The 9,976-nt window shown below is 32.8% G+C and overlaps 1 protein-coding gene across 2 annotated transcripts in view; it reads right to left on the bottom strand.

The window, feature by feature from the left end:
• Positions 1-214: 214 nt before the first annotated feature.
• Hs3st-A (Heparan sulfate 3-O sulfotransferase-A) overlaps positions 215-9,976 on the bottom strand; it is a 291,348-nt gene continuing 281,586 nt past the window's right edge. Inside the window, exons 8-10 of one of the 2 annotated variants that reach the window (XM_075311929.1) lie at positions 8,757-9,247; positions 3,209-3,405; positions 215-949 (exon numbers count right to left, since the gene is read on the bottom strand). In XM_075311929.1, coding sequence (XP_075168044.1) covers positions 726-949; positions 3,209-3,405; positions 8,757-9,247 — 912 coding nt within the window. In that variant the 3' untranslated portion in view covers positions 215-725. The remainder of the gene's footprint in view (positions 950-3,208; positions 3,406-8,756; positions 9,248-9,976) is intronic. The other variant, XM_075311930.1, reaches the window with a different exon arrangement.

The following is a 9,976-nucleotide window of genomic DNA, read 5'->3' as shown; positions in this document are numbered from 1 at the left end:
GACTAAGAATTTTTGGCCTCTTCGAATGGATCTGCAAAAAATTAATTCGAAAAAAAAAATATAATTTAAATTTAAAATTTAATTATAACTATATTATATAATAATTAATTTAAAAAGTTCAGTAATTTTTATGTTCTAATGAAATCCCTCGCCCGGACAATGTTATCACAAAAGATATAAAAAAAAAATTAAATTAAAATAAAAAACATTACACTTCTTAATATTTCAGTCCTTGTTTATATTTCATATGTAATTGCTGCGCTTGAAAATATTCTTACAGTTTTAGTTTTATATATAAGCTTGTGGCTTTTATATCATAAATAAAATGATCAAATTTATCTGAATTTTTGGTTTAGATAAGCTTTTTATAACAAGTGTTTGATGATTGATTGATATGTAGATGGGCAGGATCTTAAATTAATTTATGCAAATATACAATTAAAAATAATTTATAGAACATTTTATATTTAGTATATCTTTGAGTTACACTCATTTTATGCTTATCCATTGTTTTGTTTTCAAATATTCTTTACATAACTTACACTGAAATTGCTAACTACAAGTTGAACAAAAAAGGGTTTTGTTACAAAAAAAGTTCAACAAAATTTGGGATAAATGAATTTACACGAACGGTTACCATATTGTACAAAGACAGTTTCGTTTTTTGTCCTCTTACATCTCTACAGGCTTCATTGAATTTCATTCATAACATTTCCTTTGGAAAATTATTCTTCGGGCCAGCCCAAATCTTCTCCAACCAATTCATAGAATCTTTGATTGTGTTCAGCAAAGAATTTCCGTAATTTCGATATTACCACCGGATCAACATGGGGATGTTTTCGTCCTTTTGTTTCACGTAGACAACGATCTCCACTATCATAGCGCAGGCAATAGAATCCTTTGGTTTCATTAAAATAGAAATGATTGCTGGTGATGCGATGCTCAATACCTAGATGCGAAGAGAAAATGTTATAGGCAATTTTAATTGTTTATTGTTTTCGATTATATATTAATATTTAAATATTGTTTTTCAAAAAAAAAAAAAAAAAAACTTATAAATATACAGAATAAAAAAATCTTTCTTTCAAAGTATGGAAAAATTATTGAAAATTAGTAATAGCCAGGAATATAAAAGTTAAAAATCGACTACTCGACTAAATTAAACTTTAAAACCTACAAAACATGGACTTTTGATATTGAGTACTCGATTTTAGTCAATATAAAAGTGGATTCGAATTAGTATCCCGTGTAAAAACTGGGGAATGTAATCCGATCTAAATCCGATCCATAGTAATTTGATATGATTAGATCTTACCATTTTTCGGATCTACTCATATCTAATCGTATCAAAAATTTTATCTCTCAATTTGTACTCGGGATGTCATTGGGCAGAGCTATCTAACAGGTTGGCTGATAAGTCCCCGGCCTAACAAAGAAAAACACATTTTGTTTTTGTCAAAATTCGTTTTTATTATTCAACATAGTTCCCTTCAAGAGCGATACAACGATTATAACGACCTTGCAATTCTTTGATAGTACTCCTTCGGTTTTGCCTCAAAATAGGCCTCAGTTTCGGAGATCACCTCTTCATTGCAGTCAAATTTTTTCCCTGCGAGCATCCTTTTGAGGTCTGAGAACACGAAAAAGTCACTGGGGGCCAGATCTGGAGAATACGGTGGGTGGGGAAGCAATTCGAAGCCCAATTCATGAATTTTTGCCATCGTTCTCAATGACTAGTGGCACGGTGCGTTGTCTTGGTGGAACAACACTTTTGTGTTCTTCATATGGGGCCGTTTTGCCGCGATTTCGACCTTCAAACTCTCCAATAACGCAATATAATAGTCACTGTTGATGGGTTTTCCCTTCTCAAGATAATCGATAAAAATTATTCCATTCGCATCCCAAAAAACAGAGGCCATCACTTTGCCAGCGGACTTTTGAGTCTTTCCACCCTTCGGAGACGGTTCACCGGTCGCTGTCCACTCAGCCGACTGTCGATTGGACTCAGGAGTGTAGTGATGGAGCCATGTTTCATCCATTGTCACATGTCGATGGGAAAACTCGGGTGCACCCATTTTGCACAGAGCTTCCGCATACCCAGATATTGATGAATGATATGACCAACACGTTCCTTTGATATCTTTAAGGCCTCTGCTATCTTGATCAACTTCATTCTACGGTCATTCAAAATCATTTTGTGGATTTTTTTGATGTTTTCTTCGGTAACCACCTCTTTCGGGCGTCCACTGTGTTCACCGTCTTCCGTGCTTATTTCACCATGCTTGAATTTTGCATACCAATCAATTATTGTTGATTTCCCTGGGGCAGAGTCCGGAAACTCATTATGAAGTCAAGTTTGTTATTCCACAGTATTTTTCCCTTTCAGAAAACAGTATTTTATCAAAACACGAAATTCCTTTTTTCCATTTTTTCACAATAACAAAAGTTGCTTCACAAAAGACGCTCTATCTCACAAACTAATTGACGTACAGACGTCAAATTTTGACACGAATCATTTGAAGGTTGGTACTATATAAAAATAATATGCATTTAATACTAGCGACGCCATCTATGTGTCAGGCCGGGGACTTATCAGCCAACCTGTTAACTTTTTTGTCGATGTTAAGAAGTTTTAAGATACCACAACCCAAGTAATTCGATTGTGGATGACAGTATTTCGTAGAAGTTTCTACGCAATCCATGGTGGAGGGTACATAAAATTCGGCCTAGCCGAACTTACGGCCATATATACTTGTTAGCTCATATTGGATATATAGCATCACGATAAGATCAACTGCGAAAACCTGTATCCAGATATTTGGAAGAAGCTCCTGGAAAAAAGTTTGACACCCTTTTTGATCAAATATTTGCCTAGGTGACCATACCGTATCGTCTTAAATAAGATTTCACTAAGTTGCCTCATCCCTCATATACTCCTGGTTTGGCGCTATGAGTTATCTTTCGTTCGTCTTACGTTTCCAAACTTTAAAGAATGCCTTTCTGGGCTCAAAAAATGGAAAAATTGTTTTAGGATAGGTTAAAAAAGATGGACCATCACTGAGCCAATTGACAATTGTCAAGTTAGAAAGGAGACTATTTTGATAAATAGATCCCGACGAAAAATAATTGTATGTTCCACTAATTACTATTGTTAATTTTCCCATATCCTAAACTATTATAAAACAAATAATTCAATATTACAACTTACCCAAAAAAGTTTCGATTTTCTTCAACTGCGACACAGGGTCATCAATCAAACGATCACCATTAACAATCAGAATTTGTTCTCTAGGGAAGACTTCCAGCCATCGATGCAAGTGTAAATGATACATGGATATGGTTAAAGGGCGATATGATTCGTTGACAGTACCATTGGGAAATATGGCCAACTCTTCAAAAGATCTGCTGAAAAACAGAAAACAAAACCAAAAACGAATGAAGAAAATTAATAAAAATAAATATTAAAAATAAGTAACATTTCAGGAAAAAGTAAGAGAAAAAAAAGTTAATGAATATTCCAGCATGCAATTTAATTTAACATTCAGAAAATAAATATCCTCTTGAAAAACAACAACATAAAGTACCGGTCAATTATGCCATGAGTTTTTATATTTTCATATGTCTGTCCATGGTTGTTGTATGTTTTTGTTTTCAAAAGGCATATTTGGTTGTATCGAAATATACATGAATTATTTTAAATTTGTTGTCTTCATAGCCATTTCAGGACACAGCGTGAAAATGCGGCCTACAAGTACCAGTAACCAGTTTTGTCTAGAAACTTACTTGAAGGTCAGTTGTATTGGGGTATAGGTTCCTGACCATCCTCCTGCCTAATTTAAAGGAAGATGTTCAAAAGTAGTAAATGAGTGTAGAAGCTGAATGTAGAATGTGGGTTTATGATTCCGGAAGGAGCCTTTTTGACGTGACTAGAAATCCATAGTAAGTGAACTGCTTAGACATCTTATTGAGAAATTTATAGCAGTCTATGACAGTTTTTCAGTAAATAATTCAGTCGCATCATTTGAGAGGAAATTTCAATGCTCTGTTTTCCATGTTCACGTGGCCATGAAGCCACATTGGGGTAATATTAGCCATCTCGTCGAAAATTTTCGAGTAGATTATTCAGTTGTCTCATTTCCAGTAGGTGGTCTAAAAGTACTACACGAGTGTATCAGTGTATCAGGGGACTCTGAACGTCGAGTATGAGTTTATGATTCCGGAAGAAAACTTCCTTGCTATGACCAGAAACCAACATTAGGTGAATATTGAACTGCTTAGACATCTCGTTGAGAGATCTAAAGACATATCTTTGGAAGATTTTCTGCAGTCTATGAACGCTTTTGAATAAATGATTCAATCGCATCATTTGTAGGAGCATGTGTTAAATCACCGAATATCAATGAAATGTTTTGTTATGTTCACGTGTTCTGGAACCTATTTTGGGACAATATTGAACTGTTTACACATCCCGATTACAGTTTGGGAGCATATGATTCAATTACCTAAATTCCAGGATGTTCAGTTTTTGAATAAATGATTCAGTCGCATCATTTGTAGGAGCATGTGTTAAATCACCGAATATCAATGAAATGTTTTGTTATGTTCACGTGTTCTGGAACCTATTTTGGGGCAATATTGAACTCTGTACACATCTCGATTAGAGTTTGGGAGCATATGATTCAATTACCTAAATTCCAGGATATTCAAAAGTAGTACACGAGTGGTATTGGCCGCCGTAGAGGCTGATGCTCCATACCCACTCGTAGTCCTCTACCGAGGGGTTAAAATAAATCCTTAATATTACCGGTAAAATGTCCTAAAGACAGTATTGAAGACCTAAACAGACAAATATTTTGGTCGCAGACCATGGACAACTTAACAAGACTTAGCACGTGTCAACCCAGAATGGCGTATAAAGAAGATTTTTCGCTTCATGTTTTTGCTCTTGATTGACCAATTTTTGCTTGATTATTCAACCGGATCGGATGAAATTTGCAATAGCCTCCGCAAGCGTAACAAATTTAAACCGGGATGAAAGTTGCTCTTCTAAGAGGTTTCGGAAGTCAAATATGGGGGTCGGTCCGATATGACCCATTTGAAAGACCATCCGAACTAAAACAAGTAACAGGTTGGCTGATAAGTCCCCGGTCTGACACATAGATGGCGTCGATAGTATTAAATGCATATTATTTTTATATACTACCAACCTTCAAATGATTCGTGTCAAAATTTGACGTCTGTAAGTCAATAAGTTTATGAGATAGAGCGTCTTTTGTGAAGCAACTTTTGTTATTGTGAAAAAAATGGAAAAAAAGAAATTTCGTGTTTTGATAAAATACTGTTTTCTGAAGGGAAAAAATACGGTGGAATCAAAAACTTGACTTCATAATGAGTTTCCGGATTCTGCCCCATGGAAATCAACAATAATTGATTGGTATGCAAAATTCAAGCGTGGTGAAATGAGCACGGAGGACGGTGAACGCAGTGGGCGCCCGAAAGAGGTGGTTACCGACGAAAACATCAAAAAAATCCACAAAATGATTTTGAATGACCGTAAAATGAAGTTGATCGAGATAGCAGAGACCTTAAAGATATCAAAGGAACGTGTTGGTCATATCATTCATCAATATTTGGATATGCGGAAGCTCTGTGCAAAATGGGTTCCGCTTGAGCTCACATTTGACAATGGATGAAACATGACTCCATCACTACACTCCTGAGTCCAATCGACTGTCGGCTGAGTGGACAGCGACCGGTGAACCGTATCCGAAGCGTGGAAAGACTCAAAAGTCCGCTGGCAAAGTAATGGCCTCTGGTTTTTGAGATGCGCATGGAATAATTTTTATCGATTATCTTGAGAAGGGAAAAACCATCAACAGTGACTATTATATGGTGTTATTGGATCGTTTGAAGGTCGAAATCGCGGCAAAACGGCCCCATATGAAGAACACAAAAGTGTTGTTCCTCCAAGACAACGCTCCGTGCCACAAGTCATTGAGAACGATGGCAAAAATTCATGAATTGGGCTTCGAATTGCTTCCCCACCCACCGTATTATCCAGATCTGGCCTCCAGCGACTTTTTCTTGTTCTCAGACCTCAAAAGGATGCTCGCAGGGAAAAAATTTGGCTACAATGAAGAGGTGATCGCCGAAACTGAGGCCTATTTTGAGGCACAACCGAAGGAGTACTACCAAAATGGTATCAAAAAATTGGAAGGTCGTTATAATCGTTGTATCGCTCTTGAAGGGAACTATGATGAATAATAAAAACGAATTTTGACAAAAAATGTGTTTTCTTTGTTAGACCAACCTGTAATATACAGCAGTAAGTTCGGCCAGGCTGAATCTTAATTACCCACCATCAAGAATCAAATATTAGGGTTTCCTTTGAAATTTCTGGGGAGGTTTGAGGACAGGTCAAGCAGAGCAGTTCAACCAGTACACTTCCCGAAGATAAATTTAAAGATTTTACCTATGAAGACTATATCAGATTCTGGATTTATAAGAACCATTTTTGTTTGAGTTTTAGAGGAATCATTAACATCTCTTGTAAGTGTGCAAGAAAATTACAAAATAACGTCTTGATTTGAAATCTTTAATCTGTAGATTGTCACCCGAGAAGTAAAATCTGAAAATTTTACATTGAGTTTCAAGTAATTTTCACGATCAGTGTGCCTTCTATACCCTCAGCAAGTGAAATCGGTCTAAACTTAATCCGATACACGATTTTCTATAGAAAAAATAAATTTTAACAAAATTTTCGATAGAAATAAAATTTTGACAAAATTTTATATAGAAATAAACTTTAAAAAAAATCTATAGAAATAAAATTTTGACAAAATTTTCTAAAGAAATAAAATTTTGAGAAAATTTTTTATAGAAATAAAATTTTGACAAAATTTTCTATAGAAATAAAATATTGAGAAAATTTTCTATAGAAATAAAATTTTGAGAAAATTTTTTATAGAAATAAAATTTTGAGAAAATTTTCTATAGAAATAAAATTTTGAGAAAATTTTTTACAGAAATAAAATTTTGACAAAATTTTCTATAGAAATAACATTTTGACAAAATTTTCTATAGAAATAAAATTTTGACAAAATTTTCTATAGAAATAAAATTTTGATAAAATTTTCTATAGAAATACAATTTTGACAAAATTTTCTATAGAAATAACATTTAAAAAAAATTCTGTAGAAATAAAATGTGACAAAAAAGAAATAACATTTAAAAAAAATTCTACAGAAATAAAATTTTGGAAAAATTTTCTATAGAAATAAAATTTTGAGAAAAATTTCCATAGAAATAACATTCAAAAAAAAAGTATAGAAATAAAATTTTGACAAAATTTGCTATAGAAACAAAATTAAAAAAAAATCTATAGAAAAAAAATGTTGACAAAATTTTCTATAGAAATAAAATTTTCAGAAAATTTTTTACGGAAATAAAATTTTGAGAAAATTTTCTATATGAATAAAATTTTGAGAAAATTTTCTATATGAATAAAATTTTGACAAAATTTTCTATAGAAATAAAATTTTGACATAATTTTCTATAGAAATAAAATGTTGACAAAATTTTCTATAGAAATAAAATTTAAAAAAATCTATAGAAAAAAAATGTTGGCAAAATTTTCTATAGAAATAAAATTAAAAAAAATCTATAGAAATAAAATTTTGACAAAATTTTCTGTAGAAATAAAATTTTGACAAAATTTTCTATAGAAATAAAATTTTGACAAAATTTTCTATAAAAATATAATTTTGACAAAATTTTCTAAAAATTAAAATTATTAAAAAAATTTCTATAGAAACAAAATTTTTAAAAAATTTTCTATAGAAATAAAATTTTTAAAAAAATTTCTATAGAAATAAAATTTTGACAAAATTTTCTATAGAAATACAATTTTAACAAAATTGTGCATAGAAATAAAATTTTACAAAATAGAAATAAAACTTTTAAAAAATTTTCTATAGAAATAAGATTTTGAGAAAATTTTCAATAGAAATACAATTATGAGAAATTTTTCTATAGAAAAAAAATTGAAAATTAAGATTTTTTGTTTGATAGTTTTTTGGTAAAATTTTGGTAGATTATTTTTGGCTTGAATGACAACCGTGACTATGTAGCTAAGATTCAAGTCGATAGCTTATTTAGTTCGGAAGTATATATTTTTTCGGGGTCGAGGCCAATATTTCCATGTGGTGGAGAGTTTAATGAAAAAATATACCGCATTACAATCAGCCTCACTGCATAAGTGTCTACCGAGTTCCTCTATCTATATTGGCTGTTATGCTCGCAACTGGTCTGGTCCACAGTGGAGAAATTAACCACCCTCTGGTTAATTTCTCCACATTTACTGATTTTTTTCTTTTCAATGAGTCCTTATGGATTATTATTTATTTATTATTTATTACAATTCTAAAAACTATAATAAACATTAAAGCATTAGTTATAAAAGCTATCGGCTACTTATGGATTCCATACATATGAGTCAATGTCGTTTGCAATACGCTCTTATGTACCAAAAAAAAAAAAAAAAAAAAAACGCGAATTATTCGTTCATTCGTAGAAATGCTGGATACTGCATGTTTCTGTCTGTGACATTATGGCTATTGAGTCTGTTAATTGCTCCATGAAATTCGCTTCAATTCGGACAAAAAATAAAAATAAAATAAAAAAACGAAACTACGAAACATAATTGCACAGTTTTCAAATGGAATATCCTGGTAAAAGGAAAGGAGAAAAAAACTTACTTTGACAAAATTTGAGCGGCTGCCAATGATGGACTGGGTGTTGTGGTCCCATCGTATTGACGTATTTTCGAATTGGAATTTGCCTTTATTCCACCGGCACCAGAACCATAAACATAACCACCTCCTGCACCTATGCGGCCACCACCTCCACTGCCTGGACCACCACCACCACCAATGAAATTATCGTAGGTTTGCGATGAAGAGTAACCGGCATTTAATTTGCTATAAAGCATGGAATGCGTGGAAATTTTACCAGAGTTCTGTGATGACGATGATGCTGCTGGTGAATTCGATTGTTGTGGCTGTGAATGCTGCTGGGACTGTTGTTGTTGTTGTTGTTGGTATTCATTGACGGCATTGGCTAGTGGTAATGTGGCTGTTGCTGCATGACTGCGTAATTGCGTATAATCAGAAATGGCTCTTGTCACCGGTTCCCGGACAATTAACAAAAGTTTTATGCTGGCATTCATCGCTCGAACTCGTTCCGGCACCTGAAAAATAAGCGAAGACAGACAGACAGATAAAATGAGAACATCATAAGAGGATGCCTGTACGAGTACTTGCAATGGTAGGTGCAAAATGCAAAAATTCCATCTAATTTATCCAATATTCGTTTTGGACATGCTTGCTTATGTGGCATGGAATTAAGCAAACACACTTTCCTATGCTAGGTCCCTCCAAACAAATGAAAACGTATGGCTTTTTTCAAAAATCCCATGAATTCTAAATTATTGAGTTGGTAGTTTTGAGATAACTCAATCTTCTGTAGTGGTTGGAAAAATTAAATGGGGTTAGCATTTGAAACTTGAGCCATAATTTTATCAATGACATGACGAAAAATTTAAATTGTGACAATGAAAAAGTTCTGCAATACTATGAAATCGACTAATAACCTGTGACTTTTGGGGCGGCTGTATTATACCCTTCCCGACTTTGTGGGCTAAAATGTTTGATACCATCCCAAACCTTTGGAATTTTTTGGGTGCTATATTCCACCAAAAATGGTAGATTTGTAACTATCTGGTAGAGATATTCCACAAATTTTCTATAGAAATACAATTTTTATAGAAATAAAATTTTGGCAAAAATTTCTATACAAATAAAATTTTGACAACATTTTCTATAGAAATAAAATTTTGGCAAAAATTTTTATACAAATAACATTTTGACAACATTTTCTATAAAAATAAAATTTTTAAAAAATTTTCTATGGAAATAAA

The sequence above is a fragment of the Haematobia irritans genome, chromosome 5 (genome assembly GCF_050003625.1).
Source record: "Haematobia irritans isolate KBUSLIRL chromosome 5, ASM5000362v1, whole genome shotgun sequence".
Taxonomy (NCBI): Eukaryota; Metazoa; Arthropoda; class Insecta; order Diptera; family Muscidae; genus Haematobia; species Haematobia irritans.
This window is presented reverse-complemented; position numbering and strand designations above follow the sequence as displayed.